Raw genomic sequence first — 16,917 nt, 5'->3', positions numbered from 1 at the left:
ATCGAGTATCAACATATAGAAAGATATAGATAAGCCTAAAAATCTTACGTGTTTTAAATACAATTTTACATCTGTATAGACCTACCAGTCATCATCATCTTCGTTATCACTATGTGCAACTTTTCCTTTTCTTTTGTTAAGGGCAGCAGAAAGTGCATCAGCTAAAGTTGCAGGTTGTCCAGGAGCTCCTCCTCCTCCTCCTGCGGCTGGTGGTGCAGACTGGGTTTCTCCTCTAGCTTCCAGCAACAATACACTAGGTTTATCTAATTGTGACTTGTCTACTTTTTTCAATTGACCAATACCTGCGCCTCTGATTGACGCCAAAAGTGCATCTCTTCCTGTATCCCCTGTAGCTTCTGGAAGTGCGGGAGCACCTCCTGAAGACATATCAGGCATAGGTGGAGGTGGAGGTGGAGGTGGTGCTCCTGCTCCACCCATGGGCGGCATTGGTGGTGGTGGTGGTGGTGGTGGTGGGATTTGTTGCTGCTGTTGTTGAGGCATGGGTGGTGGAGGTGGTGGAACCTGTTGCTGATGCATAGGTGGAAGTGGTGGGGGAGGAGGTTGTTGATGATGCATTGGAGGTGGAACAGGTATTGGTCTATTTTGGTTCATAGCAGGAGGTGGTGACATAGGTTGATATTGGTTCTGTACAGGAGGGAATTGTTGCGACGATCCAGTCCTATGTGCTCGTGGTGGAGGAGGAGGTGGAGCTTGCCCTCTAGCAGTTCTAGGAGGAGGTGGTGGTGGTGGAGCCGAGCCTTGACTAACGGCTCTTGGTGGCGGTGGTGGTGCTCCTGCTCTTCCTGGTAATGGAGGTGGAGCATTTCCTGTTCTTGCTGGTGGTAAAGGTGGTGGTACTCCATTGGCTCTACTTGGTGGTGCTGGTGGTGGTGCACCTCCTTGAGGCTGGAACGGAGGAGGAACACCAAATTTGTGTGGTCCCTGTGGTTGTTGTGGGGATTGAGGTTGAGGTTGATAAGCCAGATGGTACTGATATGGCTGTTGGTATTGTTGTTGTTGTTGTTGACCAGGTGGCAGAAATGGAGAAGATACTTGCTGATTCACAGGTGGTTGACTTGGCAATGAAGTATTTATCACCGGTGGTGGTAATGCTGATGCCGGTGGAACTCTAAATCTTAAAGCGGGAGCTGGTTCTGGAACTGGAGGAGATGAATCATGCTGTGATCCATCGCTAGGAACCTGAGGCTCAGGCGATGGTGAATAAACATCTGGTGTTCCTTGATGTGATGACTCCGGAGTAGCTGAAACTTGAGCTGCTCCGGTTGGAGGAGGAGGTGGTGGTGGTGGCGGTGCTTTCTTGTGTTTAGAAGCGGTTGACAGTATTCTAGTAGGTTGATGTTCCACTATACGTTGATACTTTCTAGGAATTGGTGGTTCTAACCCTACCAATGGTCCACCTTGCTTGGCAATGTAATCCTTAATAAACTCTCTATTATCAGCAATCATATCTTCACTAATACCAGCTGCTTCTAACTCGGCATATAAAGATCTCCATTCAGGAGGAGGTACATCATCATAATAAAATACCCCTTTACTTCTTCGTTGTCTTTGCGCTGTATTGACATCGACAAATTCTCCTCTTGGACCAGGGGCCAGCGGACCCTTAGGACCCGCTCTTTCCTTTAATGCAATTGCATTTTTATTTTTGACAGTAGCACTAGATCCATGCTTCTGGCGAGTAGTTACTCTCTTGAAAAAATGAGTGGCGTCATTGGTATCTTCAAACAACAATCCCACCAAACAATCTTCAATCTCAAAGGTGTGAAAGAATTTACGGTCTTGGTTATATTCAAAATTGACATACAACTCCTGATCCCATAAAACACCTCTATTTCCAACAATATCAACCAATTTGAGAAAGAAAGTGTGACCTACTAGATCGTCAACTAGAGCAATGGCTCCAGCTAATCCAGTATACACCCATTTGGTGGGGTCAGGATAGGCAATATATAGTCTTGCCACGGTAGCATCAATTATTTTGTTGTTCGCCTTGGGAACAGCACGCTTGATTTTCTCTTTATCATTCGGCGTTAATATGGCCATTCTATTATATTGTGATGTCTATTAAAGTTTGATGTTGATCTTTGTTTATGAAAGTGAATTCGAAGTTGGCAGTGGTTAGGGGAAAAAAGTAGGCAAATCGGTGGTAAACCTGCAAATTCGATTCAGTTTGCAGTTTACTTGTTATCCACGTTAAAGAAAAAAAAATTGTATTTCAGTCTTTGACATCTTCTTCATCTCATCTGTAATCAACAACGAACGTTAATCATGTCTGGTCGTCAAGGTGGTAAAGCTAAGCCATTGAAGGCTCCAAAGAAAAAGCAACAAGATTTCGATGAAGACGATGCCGCTTTCAAGGCCAAGCAAAAGGCCGATGCTGCTGCCAAAAAGGCAATGGCTGAACAAGCTAAGAAAGGTGGACCATTAATTGGTGGTGGTATCAAGAAGAGTGGTAAGAAATAAATGTGTTTGTAATACCAATATATATTATTATCTGATGAAGTTCTGTAGATGATGAAGCGGTTAGACAATTGCACTTTGGATTCTTAAGAAATTGGATTGCAATACAGAGTCTTTTGAATGGGCAATTTGCACGAGGAAGTGCAAATCGTCAACTATATTGCCCAGTTGTTCTGATATGTGTTATCCACATCAGCTGGAATCATATTAACGGCAATAACTTGAGCAAGATTAGTACAAAGAATCTCGACAATTAAACACTCAAAATTTCAAATGAGATCGTTCTCTTCCTAAAGCAGAAAGTTAATGCAAACCTTCTTCCTACTTTGTAGTAGAGTTCAAAGGCTAAAATTACATAGAAAGTGCAAAAAAATAAAGGACGACCTCGGTGAGGATCGAACTCACGATCTTGAGATTAACAGTCTCACGCCTTAACCAGCTTGGCCACGAAGTCCTATTTTCTTACAAAAAAATTTCATTGTTTAAGCGGACGAGTTTTTTGATCGCCAAATAAGGAAATTTAGAGCGGAATTTTTACCACCTATATTGGATTTTTTATCGGAGTTAAAATTTCGGGATTCGGACTTGCTTTTCCACAGTACGGGATCGGACTGCAACAGCTCAAGATTTGCTAACAAAATAGCCTATATTGGTTGTTGCTATACCGATATCTTTCTGAAATATCACACATTAGCTTATAATGCTTGGTAAACTAAATCGTCACACATTTGATGTAATCTGTCTGTAATATGCATGATCATATTGTAGGCAATCAATTGTTAAAAGGGAATTATGTAATCTTTCGTTTGCGACAGTTACATTTGCTTGAAACATGTTTCTAATCAGACAGCTTGGATGAAGAGTAGAGTAAATTCTGTAATTGTGTGTTGGAATATGCAAATATGTGTATCTCAAATTGTAATTGAAGGACAATATGATCAAATTTTAGATAAAATTCCTTAAATATTTGCAACATAAAAAAAATGCGCGCAGTCAGAAAGAGGAGATTCACCCCCTTTGGGTGTGAATACGCTTGGCATTTACACAGTTGTACTGACGTCTTTTCAACCACAAAAGTGAACATATTATTTCCTCATATTGATAAGTCTTTGAGCTGCTTTACTCTTTTGTTTTAATGATGAACCATCACGGAACTATCACGGCAAACATGATATATATACTTCTCCTCTCATGCAACGTCATCGATTTAAAAAGGGTTATCTAGTTAATTGGTACGGCACGAAAGTGTGGCTTTTGGCAACCAGGTGGAATTCCGCTCTGGCAAAAAAGGAAATTCATCCGCGTGAAAGTCCGCGCAGAGTGCACAATTACTAATCAAATTACCTAATTGGGAATATTAATACGGACTTTTACTTGACAGATGACCGGAAAAGGGGACCGGTGTCTTACCGAGATATTTTTTTATTATTTTGCATCAATATTATAAAGAGGATACGATTTCCCTTGTCATCGTGTGAAGATTTTTAAGTCTGTACAAATGAAGTATTTTTCAGCAACTATATATTAAAAAAAAAGGACTAATTCAAAAATGGCAGAAATTGATTTAGAGAAAACTAAAACCCTCGATGACTTTGAAAGTCAGGAAATAACTATCCATGAAGAACCTAATGAGTTATCAGATAAACTAGGCGATGCCCATTTGAACATATTGCCTACTAAGAAATTACTAGTATGTCTAGGAGCATTATCACTTGGTCTTTTTGCATCATTTGCTGATCAGACAAGTATAACTATTGCATTACCACGAATAGGTCAGGACTTGAATGCCGAAACGACTATTAACTGGGCATCTACTGCTTCACTTATGGCGAACTGTGTGTGTCAAGTATTGTTTGGTAGATTTGCAGACATTTTCGGAAGAAAACAGGTATTGCTAGCCTCATTGGGGATCCTTGCTATTGCTGATCTTGCATGTGGGTTTGCTCAAACTGGAATTCAATTCTTCATATTCAGAGCATTCACTGGTATAGGTGGAGGAGGGATACAGTCGTTAACAATGGTGATGGTTAGTGACATTTGCACCCTTAAACAAAGAGGGAAATACCAAGGTATTTTAGGTGCGCAAGTTGGTTTGGGTAATGCCATAGGTCCTTTCCTCATGTCTGCATTTATTGAAAAGAACAACTGGAGAAACTTTTATCATATGATGACACCCTTTATCGTCTTTATCATGGCCATTATTTGGTATCTTATTGATACCCGAGAAAATACCAAGAATTTGAATGATGTTTTGAGCAGAAGAGAAAAGTTTAAAAATATTGATTATTTGGGGGTATTTTTTAGCACAGCAAGTTTAATATTGTTACTTATTCCAATAAGTGGTGGGGGATCTACATATGCTTGGGACAGTACTATTGTCATAGTAATGTTTGTCATCGGTGGTATTTGTCTCATTGTTTTCCTTATTGTTGAATGGAAAACCACCAAATTACCTATGATCCCACTTGCATTATTTTCAAGACTTTCCCTTAGTTTAATCTTGGGATCTAATTTTTTTTACGGAATGGCCTATTATGGATTCACATATTATATTGGATATTACTACCAAATTGTTCGTGGGAAGGACTCAATTCATGCTTCTATTTTAATGTTGCCATTGGTGCTTCCAATGTCAATTTCATCTACCATTGGTGGTGTCTTGATTAGTTATTTGGGACATTATAAGTACATCATTATTGCTGGTTACTCAGTATGGACTCTCTCATGTGGGTTAACATTACTATTCGATGTTGATACAAGCTATGGTGTAATAGTTGTTATTCTTTTAGTCATGGGTTGTGGGGTTGGTTGGACCTTTCAGCCTACCATGGTTGCAGCTCAAAGTCAAGCCAAGAAATCGGAAAGAGCCGTTGTCATTAGTGCTAGAAATGTTCTTCGTTCCTTTGGGGGTTCAGTAGGAATTGCCGTGGCATCTTTGATTGTTAGTAACACTTTGTTGAAACAGGTAAACCAACAACTTAACCAGGAACCATTATTACTACCAAAAAGTTACTTAGTGTACCTTAAGTCTCACATTTACTCGGTTATTGATACATCAGAATTAACTTCCGAACAGATTCTTATTGTCAAGCACATGTACATGAAATCGATCCGAAATTTCTTCTACTTGACAATTCCATTAATTGCTCTTTGTCTTGTTAGTACTTTCTTTGTTAAGGATAAAGGTCTTCAATGTATTGATGAAGTGCCAGTGGATACCAGCAAGAAAGAAGATTTGGAAACAAAGCATTGATTATTTATTTAGAAAGCATTTATAGATTTGAATTCATATTAAAAAAAAATATTAAGCGACTCATAAGTAACTAATTCTGGTTCACATGCCCAAAAAGCCCCTCGGCAAAATCTTTCAAGTCTACCTTATCCAAGTATTCGGCCCCTTGGCCTGCCAACTCATTTATATAGTCGTAGTTTGCACCCATGTCCTTAAAGTCGAAATTCAGCTTGATATAATTGACAAACTCTGCAAATTCATTTGGTTCTGCACTTTCCTGCAGGTTTAATTTGGAAAACGCAATTCCTATTTGGGAAACGAAGTTCTCAATTTGGGTCTCGTTCATGAACCCACTAAGATTTAATATCCCTTGGAACGCATGGTAAATAAACAGAATATCTTGCTCGTAAAATTTCCACCCACGAAAATAAATCATAACTCCGGAGAGAACAATGGTTAATACCACAACTAGTTTGATTAGGGTGAATATGAAATTAATCCACATCTTGGCAGATTTCTTTAATATCCTGTACGTCGCATAACTACCAAGTAAGACCACTGTGATTGCCGTTAAATCAGGGTATCTCCTATGAGCAAAAACAAGTGCTGCGATAGCGTTGCTCAATATGATCTGAAGAAACGTTAAAACAACAGCACCAACCAGGATAAGGATATCATTAACACTCATTTTGACCTAGTGGGACAACTTCAAATTAAGTTTTTGAAATTGGTTGCTAGATTCGATTTAAATATACGTGGCCAGGGCAAAGCAAAACACAAGACAAAAATAAACTTTTGGTGTTACCCGGCTAGTTTACTTTATTACCCGATGTGGTATCCATCACTCGCCATCACCTCGCACTATAAAAACGAACCGATGCATGGAAAATTTTTCCCTGTGTTTTTCTAATTTGTTCTTTGAAAGTTGACCTCCGAATTTAGAAATTTGGCAGTTTTTTAGTTGAAGGATTTGATCGGTTCAGATGCCTCGCTTATTGTGATTTATCATGGTGAAAGCTTGTTCAGTTTAGAGGGCTTTGCCTATTAAGTTAGGGGGGCTCTCGTGCCTTGTGCGAATTGGACTTGTCAGAGGTTATTTGGATTTTTGGTTGAATGCTTTGTTGGTTAACTGTTGATAAGTGTTCGGACAGATAAATTGTGGTTACAAAGAATATTCAAAAGGTTAGAAACTTTAGGGTATCCCGTTATATCACAACATCTTCCTTCAAGGAACGTATGTTTATTTGTAGATGTCATATTCGGCGTATCCAACCTATGACATATTGCTCTCTTTAAACTAATTCATTTGAGATATGATCTAGGGATTAGGATGCTCTTATCAAGAAGAAACTTCCGTGATGGCAGTATCGTCTTGCTTATGTTCCAGTTGTGTGACCTTTGTTATGAATACGAGTTCAGCCCACATTTGTGAAGAAAACAATTGTGACCTAGCAGCCCTGGTAAAGTAGAATTGAGGCAGTGCCTTGAATCTAAGCTGTGTTTCAGTTAGTAGCAAAATTCTGTGCCTCTTTTTGTTTTTAAGGTTCAACAGTGACGTTGAAGTTAAGCCGCACACTATTGTTAGGTATCCCAAAAAAGGAAAGCCAATGTAGCGAAAAAAACAAGGTATATGAAACTCCATTTTCTATTATTCTTGAAATTGCTTTCCTTGATACCAAGAGAAACTAAGGGGGGTCAATCAACCACTACACCATATATTTTTTTATACCACCAAATTATGTTTCTGAGAAAGAAACCCCCTCAACCGTCCATTTTGGAAGAACTACAACAGACATACACTGATTGTTGCGACCAGACTATTAAGAACTTGACGTTGGAAGAACACGGCAATTTTGAAGACGCATTAAAGGGATGGAAAAGTTTGCATACGTCATTATTATACAAAATTGAGTTATTTGAAAAGATAAGCAAGTTATCGCCAACACAAGAGAATATCTTGAATGAGTTAAAAGGAATCCGGGACCAAAATGTTAAACATTTGATAAGAGTTCAGTTGAGATTGGACGAATTGAATAGAATGAAGAAACGCGAGGCCAATGGAGCACCACCTCCACCTCCACCTCCTCGCAGAAGTAATCAACCTCAAAAACTGGTCCCTTCATTACGTGTTTCTCCTCCGTCTGCCAATTCTTCTGCAACCGTCCCTAGGGGTATCATGAAATCACTACGTAGCAATGCCAATGGTCTGCATCCAACTCCCAAGCAAACAACACCGTCATCCAGTCTTGTATCTGCATCGGTTAAACAGGCTTCACAGGCAGCGACTGTATCATGGCAGCGACCAATAACATGGCAGCAAAAGTACGAAGCCTCGAAAAGTAACTATAAGAACAAGACAGAAGAAGATTTGTTTCAAGATTTCGATCAAGAAGTTTATGAAGTAGGTAAACTGAGTTCAAGAACATCTTCCGGAATATCAGAGCTTTCCAATGAACAGGAGGAAAAGAGCTTGATAGACCTTGAAGATGACCAGGTTCACAAGTTTAATTCATTGCATTCTAATTCTTACCAATATAGTCCAGAAACAGCAATATCTAAATCAATGGATGATTTAACCATCAAACCAATTGAAAGCCCACCACATAAGTTTTCCCAAAAGATTGAACCTGTTGAATCAAACGAAACCAAAAGAAAACTTGTTTCAAAGAGTTGGTCAGAGATTCCAAAAGAAAAACCAAAGGTAGCAGCATCAAAAAAGCCATATGTCTATAACAAACCTAAGCCTATGAATTTGAAAAGGCTCATGCAACAGCTGCCAAGCAAACTGCAAAAGCCTACCAAACCGTCGGCTTCTCCTATAACGTCACAAACTGTTGTTAAACAAAAAACTAAACCAGCTTCAAATATAACATACAACTATGTAAAGGCGAAATCTCCCCCGCAAAAAGTTGGCAATGCAAAATCAATGACAAAGACATCTGCATCTAATGGAAATTCCCTTGAGAGACCGCCTTCCAAAAAACTCGAGGAACCACCTCATAGTCCAACAATGGATGATCTCTTAAGTGGTTATGAAAACGATGATATCGATGATGTGTTAACCAAAGACAGATTTTTGACAAACGAAAAGGATCAAGATCAACTTATTTCCTCGATTCGTGGCATTGATCCAGTGGCAGCTAAGCAAATCTTGAATGACATTGTGGTTCGCGGAGATGAAGTTTATTGGGATGACATAATCGGGTTGGAAAGCGCGAAAAACTCTTTGAAAGAAGCCGTGGTTTACCCATTCTTGAGACCGGATTTATTTCGTGGCTTGAGAGAACCAACAAGGGGTATGCTTTTATTTGGACCCCCTGGTACGGGTAAAACCATGTTAGCCCGGGCAGTAGCCACTGAATCCCAATCTACTTTTTTCTCCATTAGTGCCTCGTCATTAACTTCTAAATATCTTGGTGAATCTGAAAAACTAGTGAAAGCATTGTTTTTGTTGGCCAAGAAATTGGCACCTTCGATTGTTTTCATGGATGAAATTGATTCGTTGTTAGGTTCGCGTACAGAAGGTGAATTGGAAAGTATGAGAAGAATCAAGAATGAATTTTTAGTTCTGTGGTCTGAACTTTCCAGCGCAGCTGCAGGGAGAGATTCTGATAATGATGACGAATCTCGGGTCTTGGTATTAGGTGCTACTAATTTGCCCTGGTCTATAGATGAAGCGGCAAGAAGAAGATTCGTAAGACGTCAATATATCCCCTTACCAGAGGGGGAAGCAAGAGTAGCGCAAATTAGAAAGTTACTACAATACCAAAAGAATACTTTGTCAGAAAACGATTACGAGGTTCTAAAGAACTTAACTGAAGGTTTCAGCGGGTCTGATATAACTGCATTAACCAAGGACTCGGCTATGGGTCCCTTGCGAGTATTGGGTGAAAAACTATTGCTGACTCCAACAGACCAGATTCGACCCATTAGTCTTGAAGATTTTGTGAATAGCTTGAATTATATTCGACCAAGTGTTTCCAAAGAGGGATTACGAAAACATGAAGAATGGGCCAGAAAATTTGGATCTTCGGGTGTATAGTAATAGCATAATACATATCATTTTAGGCTTTTAGAATGGCTTACTCCGGAGCCCACCGGATGTAACAACGGAAGAAATTTAATTTTCTAGGCAGTTCCATTCATTCCGAAGATCTCCAAATCTTCCACAGATTTTTACTTGACTACCACCCTCGCAAGTAAAAGAAGTGCTGCCGTGTGTTTCCCTTTTGAAGAAAATCAGGTGGCATTTCTTGGACCAATCAACAAGAAATGACCAAAAGCACTGGTCACAAGATTTTCAGAAACGCATCATCATTGGAAGATTCAATTATGTACTCAAATAGTTACCAAGGAAATGAATATACAAGAAATTTCAAGCGCATTTCTATTTTTTTTTTGTACGGTTTTTTGGGGTAATGCACACATAATGTGGATTTAACTCTCAGGTATACGTGAAATTCATAGTTTCTATTCCTTGGCTCATTCATCTTAAGTCTATTATAAGAATGTTGCAGGAACTTTTTTTTTATCGTTGTTTTGTGGATCGTTTAAAAAATATTTAAAATCTCTTTGTTTGATTAACCGAAAGTAACACAAAGTTATATCCATATTTCGCCGTGTACACAAACAAGAATTATCATATATTTGAAATTGCAATCTGTTGACAAGAAAATTTCCTATTACGTTCCTATTGAGCTCAATATATATCATTTACTTTTCTCAGTAATAACTATTCGGAGATATTCAATAAGTACCATAGCTAATAATGACGATCGGATTTAACAAAACAGAAATACCTCAAAGTGTAGAAATTTCTTGTAGAGAGGGGAGAATTAGCTTAACAAATGCAACATTAAAATTAGCAGATCCCTACATGCAATCCCTGATCTATGTAACTTGTGCTAATTGGACAATGTTATCTTCAACAAAAAAAGAAAAGGTAAATACTGAGAAATTTCCTCTCACAAACCCGTTACAATCATGCTTATCTATTTTTTTTTAGAATGTGGTATTTTCTTCTAGTTCCTCTCTTGGCTTTTTTGCCAAGTTCTTCGGGAAACTTAGTGGGATCTCCGTAGAAGGAATTTGCGTTGTCAAGATGCCAGCAATTCTTGCTCTTTGTTTATTTGAAAACTAGAGATGATCTCTTAGGTCATCTATTTATATTGTTGTTTTTTTTTGATGCCAGGATCCTTAATAGGTTGTTAAATTGTCAATTATAGAATCATGGTGGAAATCTCGAATACCGTTGTAACGGGAATATTGTTTTATGTGACGTCATACCCCAGAGATTTCCCCATTCTAAAAAAAAACAAGAAAATAATTTGACAGTGATAAAATAGTAGTTTCTTCCAGGCACATGCAACCACTGCAACATAAATCGTACAGCTACTCAAAATTAAGGGCAAAAATTTTATAATCGCGACTTTGGGAGCTATAACGAGCTGGATGTCAAGATATGTATATGTACTTGCAATAATCTATAAGGGGGGGGAGCATACTGCTATAAATCAAAAAATCCAATAGGTAAACATTTCTCCTGGCTTTCACATCCCTGTTGGGGTATAAATTAGGGTTGTTACGTTTCCTTAACCAGTATAACTTCTTACCACGTGATTTGTCAACAAAAAAATTCTAGTCAATGCGCGGGGATGTATTTTTAAGAAAGCGTGCATACGCAATTTCCAAGATTGTGCAATAATTCCGTTTACCAAGATTTATGGAATACCTGGTCACAACCTTGGAAGTTTCTTTCCATAAGTCAAGAAGCTTTAATGCCACGAACTTTGCTGAACTATCTGATATCCGGGGATATTCTTGTAGATGACCAAAACAATCTGTTTTTGAGAGCTGAGGGTTGGTACTATGCGAAGTCAACCATGTAGCATTCAATTATTGATCTTTATCAAAATGCTTAAATTAAGGGGAAGTCTAGAATACGGGAGCCTAAATAATTAAAATATCTTGGCAGAATTTCAGGACCAAAAAGTTCAAAAGTGGCCCCAAACTGTAATTGAATCAAGGGGGGTATTATACCCAAACAGACCAAACTGTATTTAATTTGCTCATAAGGTTTAATAGTTGCAACTTAAAATGATCTGCATCTAAAATGACGAGCAAACCGGGACAAGAAAAAGGGTATTCAAAACTGTGGTAATATAATCAAAATCGCCGTATCAACGCTGCGCTTGCAAGAGCAAGAAAATCAATCGATGTTAATTTTTTAGTACCAATTCTGGAAAATATTTTTTACCTAAAAATAAATCCCCATGCATATTGCATTATCAAGCATGGTAAATAATATTTTAATAAAGCCGTAAAAAAAATATTTTGTTTCAGGTGTAAATTTCAACCGAAGAAATTTCGTTGAGTATAACACTATCAAATCAAAGACTTCACCTACTCCTTGACACATGTAAACTCTATTGGGAATAGCATACGAACCTGTAACCAGAAAAATAAATGTTGTGACATTTTGCAAATGATCATCTAAAGCTTATAGTTCGGAATATATAGTAACCTTTCCCTGTTGCAAACAATTTGTTCTCTTTTTTCCTTTTTGTACCTCAATTCTAATTTTATAAGATTCCATAATTATATCATCTTCTGAAACACCTAAATTAATTATACCAATGACTGATATAGCTAGCCAAACATTTGGTCCTTGCTACCTAGACCGGCAATCAAGTCGTGATGAAGATACTACGCCTGAAAATTCACCTACCACCATTAATGATGTCCCTAGTGTAAGCCTGGAACCTCCCAATCGATTATATAGCTCAAGTGAAGTTTCTTTGCCTAGTTTGATAAATAAGAGTCTGTCCTATCACTATTCGCCTGCTCCTTCGTTACTGTCACTGACCCCTTCCCTGATTGGTCAGCAAATTCCAAACACTTCACTTGCAACTTTGCAACCACAATCGCAACTACAATCACGACAACAATATCAACAATATTTTCCTGCAAAATCTTTAATAGATGGGTATCCCCACGTAAGTTCTACACTTTCTGAATACTCGCTAGAGTCACGTTCATATCAATCCCTGACCACTTCATCACTTCCACCAATTGCCATTGGTCCTCCTCCCCCAATCACTCATAATTACTCGCAACCATTCCCTCGTCCTGCTACTCAACCGGTTGCTCAGTACTCACAACCAGTTCGCCAATTGCCGGAGCCGAGACAATATCCAATTGTAATGGCTACTGGAATTCCTTCATTTACAAACATTCAACATAATAATGTTCAGACTCCAAACAATCAGCCGACATATGTAAACTCGGGCTATGAGTATAGAACACAATACGTACCTATTCCTAGCATTCCACAGTTGAATTCTACACCTCCTTCACAGACTCAATTGCCAGGTAGCCCTATTGGGACATTAGCACCTGTGGATACCAGGCATATTTACTACTCAAACTTTAGTTCAGGGATCAACAGGTACAACACTTTACAATCTCGGATCAAGGCAAAGGCGCCTGTTACCAAGAGAAAAACAAAGCAATTAACTACATGGACCCAATCAGAAGACGAGTTATTGAGAGGGCTCAAGGAGGTTCAAAAGTTAGGATGGCGTGAGATATCTACATTTTTCCATGAACGTACACCAAATGCATGCGAGTTCAGATGGCGTCGAATCATTCGTAGTCTTAATACTACAACCAATGCTGTTGGAAAGACATCGCCAAAAACTAGGAAGTCGCCCATGCTAATCAAGTCCTCGAAGAATCAAATGACTGCAGTAACAAATATAGACTATCTTTTGAATTAAAGTGTCCGCATAAAGAAAAGAGGCTCCCGATATGTATGAACTATATACGCGTATCTATACTATGTAGAGGAATTGAAATTGACTTGCATCATAAATACCCAGATTCTTCTGAAGAAAAAAAAAAGTAAAAAAACTATATTATGATTCTCTCTATCGTGCAAAGCGCTATGACGAAAGGTTTTTCCACTTTTTAAAATTTTTTGTTACTTCGACTGGCATACAGTAAATAGGATCAATTTCTTTAAAGTTGTACTTTTTCCAATCTATTAAACTTAAACCAGTGATTCCGAAGCAGGTATGATAAATATCAGTTGCATTGTCGGGACGGTCACTTATTCCACCTTCTTTCAAGTCTTGTGCAGAGAGGATAAAACCTTCCAACTTTTCCAAATCTACCCAGTGCTTCTTGTTCAATATTGCCAATGATGAGAGAACCCACCAACTGTAACAGACATCTGGTAATTTCTCTGGTCGTCCGTTAAAACCTCCACTTGGGAGAACTTGTCTTTCACTTAGCCAGCTTGCAAGTTTGATATCTTGATTTATCAAGTGCAAGTTGTCAGTTATAGCCAATGTCCCAACACAAACAAACACTTGTGCAGCATGACTTTCTGCTCCTGGGACCATTCCGAAAGATCCATCGAAATTTCGGCATTTCATTATAAAATCAACAGCTGGATCTGCTATCTCCTTGGTCAACTCATCCAAGAGTGACAATGCAGAAATTGCAGTGTATACAAACCTGGTATCTACTTCTCCAAATCTATCTCCCTGGAAGCTACCATCGGGAAGTTGTAACTCTTTGATAAATTTCACTAACTTGGTTCTCTTTTCGCTTGATATCATAGTCAATTCATTGTCGTATATACGAAGTACTTGGAGTGCTGATAACGTGGACAATATGTGAGAATCATGCTTTGGAAATGAACCAAATCCTCCAGATTTATCATCCCAACAACTTAATATGAAATCAATTACTTCAGCTTTTGGTAAGGCGTCTAGGCTGTTTATTGTGGCTAATGTGGTGATACCCCAATACAACCCATTCATTCGAAGGTGTTCGCTTAGCCAGTATTCAAATGATCTATGTGAATCCTGTTCTATGACATACTGTATGTGCTTATCCTTCACAAAGGTAACATCCGTCATTGTACAATTGAGAAAGAGAGAGAGAGGGATAGTTGTACTAGAATTACTACATCTTGCCTCTTTTTGATTCTTCAAATTTTGTCTTGACTATTTACCAATATTTTTTGAGTATTTGCACGACTCTTGATCTATAATAACAGCCAAATTTTTGCAGCCTTCTATTAAAAAGAAAAAAAAAACAAAACTTAAAAATGCAAATCTTTGAATTCAAACTTCTTCAGACTTGGATGATATTCGGCATAATTGAGTTTCCTATTATTTTCACTAACAGCTTGTCCTATATTAACCACTTTACAGCCATTATAAGTGACTTCAAAATTATCAAATCCCGCATCATGGAGAATGAGAACAGTAGGCAAAGGTTCAATACGAAGAGCATGGGCATATTGGGGGTTGATCAATTTCAAATCCTTAGTGTAGGGCTGTAAATTTCCTTGATCCAATAAAGTTTTGACTAATTTTCTGGCATGCTTGATCTTGCTGGACAAGATTTCTGTTCTGTTCCCACCCTGTACAATTGACTCAATTCTCTCTTCGTAGATGGCCGAATCTCTTCGTGTTCTTTCTTGTTCCAGTTCTAAGTCACTAGTAAAGACAATATCGTTTCTCTTGCACTTGTTCATATATTCATCTTTTATAATGACAATCTCTTGTGATAAGTAGTTTATTCTCATTGGATTCCAGCCGAGAATTAGATTACCCCTAGGTAGTAATTCTTCTAACCTATTAACAAATGCATTTGGTATTGATCTTTGAGGAAAATAATTCATACTGGAAGCACCTAGTGAATATCCTGATTGCCAAGGGTCGTTCTTTCCTGGAATTAATACAAGCTTACAAGTTTGAACAATATTAGGGTAATTGCCAAGTAAGTTTGTGAGGGAATCAAAATTACTTTTGTATGTTTCTGATTGAGATATAGCCGTAGTTGAAGAGCTTGTGGTGTGCAAAGGTTGAGAAGAAAAGGATCCTGTGAGCACTAAGGCTAGTGGAGTTGATTTCTCATCTGATTCAATGGACTCAATTATTGAGTTTTCCAATCTTTGGAAAAACTTCTTCAACCCATCTAACACCTTAAATGAATCGAGAAAGCAATCAGAACCGACGAATATGAACTTATGATCAATGAGACTCCTTTCTAAGGTTGTCAACTTCCGTTTCAAAGTCTTGGTTATCTTTGTAATCTTTTCCCCAGAAACAGCGGCTTGTTTGTGAATTCCCAAAAAGTCCACGTTCCCGTATGCATCCAAACTTTTCTCCCTTCTCTCGGCTGGCGGTTGACCAATAGTACTAACATAGAAACAACCACCTATATAGTCATGAGCTTGGTTTGAAGAACCTCCTGATGCAGAATATATACCTTCAACAATTACAAACATCCCCGTGCAATAAAAAGAACCTTCTGTTTTGTGGGTTTGAGAAAGATTCAATTCAATATTATCTGTTGAATCTTCCAAGATATACTGATCATTGGCATTTTTGGATAACAATCCGAAAAGGATAAACTTCTGCCCATCTCTACCTAAAACATTCTTAATTAATGTAATTTCATTGGCAAGATTTCCATCTTTCAATGACATGCTAAGGGAAGAAATACTGACGGTTGAAGATTTCTGGAAATTCTCGTTTCTTGATAATCTATCCAGTAATAAATGATATCTATTGTTGAACGTGTCTATGGACAACAGTAAGTTCTCAGATAAACTTTGAAACAATGATCCCTTCTTCTTGGTACTGATATTGAATTGCTTCCTACTCTTATCAAAAATACTTCGTGGTTGATCCTCAGGAGTTATGAATTTAAAATAGTCATCCCAATTAAGTGCATCTTCTCCAACGTCAACAATAGTGTCAGATCTTGTTGCCTTATCACTGAACGACAGAGTTTCAGATTTTTGGTTCATGTTTTTTATAATCTGTTTTAAACCAGCGCCATCTATGAACAAACCACGGTCTTCCACTTTCCATATCTTGGCTATATCTTCGAGGAATTGGTGTGTACGAGGTCCTTTCCAATCAAACCCAAATTTGAAACTGATGGTTTCAGTGAGGACTGCTAGAGCGTCAGTGTTGATATTCAAACCATGTTTCTTTGACAAAATTCTGAACGCAAACGGGCGCAAGTTTGAGGGTTGTAACTTGATCGGTAACGATGTAGTTGACTCCATTTTTACTTTTGGTAAGGACTATGGTGTTGTTTTAAGAATGAATAATAACCAGAAATTAAAGAACGACGCGTCTTATATTTTTACGGTTTTTTTGTGCGGCTTTTTTTTT

General features: G+C 38.2%; 8 protein-coding genes across 8 annotated transcripts; 4 read left to right on the top strand and 4 right to left on the bottom strand. All coding sequences in view use genetic code 12, as the record gives it.

Moving 5' to 3' along the window:
- Positions 1 to 10: 10 nt before the first annotated feature.
- Positions 11 to 2,107, bottom strand: WAL1 (actin-binding protein; the record flags this gene model as incomplete). Its single annotated transcript, XM_007373298.1, has 1 exon — positions 11 to 2,107. One exon carries the CDS (start codon positions 2,062 to 2,064, stop codon positions 82 to 84), a length of 1,983 nt encoding a protein of 660 aa, XP_007373360.1.
- Positions 2,108 to 2,256: 149 nt separating this feature from the next.
- Positions 2,257 to 2,516, top strand: SPAPADRAFT_59133 (uncharacterized protein; the record flags this gene model as incomplete). Its single annotated transcript, XM_007373297.1, has 1 exon — positions 2,257 to 2,516. A coding segment is annotated over one exon (160 nt), but the record flags the coding sequence as incomplete, so codon positions are not given.
- Positions 2,517 to 4,030: 1,514 nt separating this feature from the next.
- On the top strand, positions 4,031 to 5,734 carry SPAPADRAFT_134391 (uncharacterized protein; the record flags this gene model as incomplete). The annotated part of the gene is made up of 1 exon (XM_007373296.1): positions 4,031 to 5,734. One exon carries the CDS (start codon positions 4,031 to 4,033, stop codon positions 5,732 to 5,734), a length of 1,704 nt encoding a protein of 567 aa, XP_007373358.1.
- A 70-nt stretch (positions 5,735 to 5,804) lies between these two features.
- SPAPADRAFT_48890 (uncharacterized protein) lies at positions 5,805 to 6,401 on the bottom strand (the record flags this gene model as incomplete). The annotated part of the gene is made up of 1 exon (XM_007373295.1): positions 5,805 to 6,401. The coding sequence occupies one exon, from the start codon at positions 6,399 to 6,401 to the stop codon at positions 5,805 to 5,807; it is 597 nt and encodes a 198-aa protein (XP_007373357.1).
- A 1,050-nt stretch (positions 6,402 to 7,451) lies between these two features.
- On the top strand, positions 7,452 to 9,755 carry YTA6 (putative AAA family ATPase; the record flags this gene model as incomplete). Its single annotated transcript, XM_007373294.1, has 1 exon — positions 7,452 to 9,755. One exon carries the CDS (start codon positions 7,452 to 7,454, stop codon positions 9,753 to 9,755), a length of 2,304 nt encoding a protein of 767 aa, XP_007373356.1.
- A 2,593-nt stretch (positions 9,756 to 12,348) lies between these two features.
- Positions 12,349 to 13,491, top strand: SPAPADRAFT_48888 (SANT/Myb-like DNA-binding domain-containing protein; the record flags this gene model as incomplete). The annotated part of the gene is made up of 1 exon (XM_007373293.1): positions 12,349 to 13,491. One exon carries the CDS (start codon positions 12,349 to 12,351, stop codon positions 13,489 to 13,491), a length of 1,143 nt encoding a protein of 380 aa, XP_007373355.1.
- A 165-nt stretch (positions 13,492 to 13,656) lies between these two features.
- On the bottom strand, positions 13,657 to 14,640 carry BET2 (Rab geranylgeranyltransferase; the record flags this gene model as incomplete). The annotated part of the gene is made up of 1 exon (XM_007373292.1): positions 13,657 to 14,640. The coding sequence occupies one exon, from the start codon at positions 14,638 to 14,640 to the stop codon at positions 13,657 to 13,659; it is 984 nt and encodes a 327-aa protein (XP_007373354.1).
- Positions 14,641 to 14,825: 185 nt separating this feature from the next.
- On the bottom strand, positions 14,826 to 16,808 carry DPB2 (DNA polymerase epsilon noncatalytic subunit; the record flags this gene model as incomplete). The annotated part of the gene is made up of 1 exon (XM_007373291.1): positions 14,826 to 16,808. The coding sequence occupies one exon, from the start codon at positions 16,806 to 16,808 to the stop codon at positions 14,826 to 14,828; it is 1,983 nt and encodes a 660-aa protein (XP_007373353.1).
- Between the last annotated feature and the right edge of the window lie 109 nt (positions 16,809 to 16,917).

This window comes from Spathaspora passalidarum, assembly GCF_000223485.1.
Source record: "Spathaspora passalidarum NRRL Y-27907 unplaced genomic scaffold SPAPAscaffold_2, whole genome shotgun sequence".
In the NCBI taxonomy this organism is placed as follows: domain Eukaryota; kingdom Fungi; phylum Ascomycota; class Pichiomycetes; order Serinales; family Debaryomycetaceae; genus Spathaspora; species Spathaspora passalidarum.
Note: the sequence above shows the minus strand (reverse complement) of the source record. Positions and strands in the feature narration are given on the sequence as shown.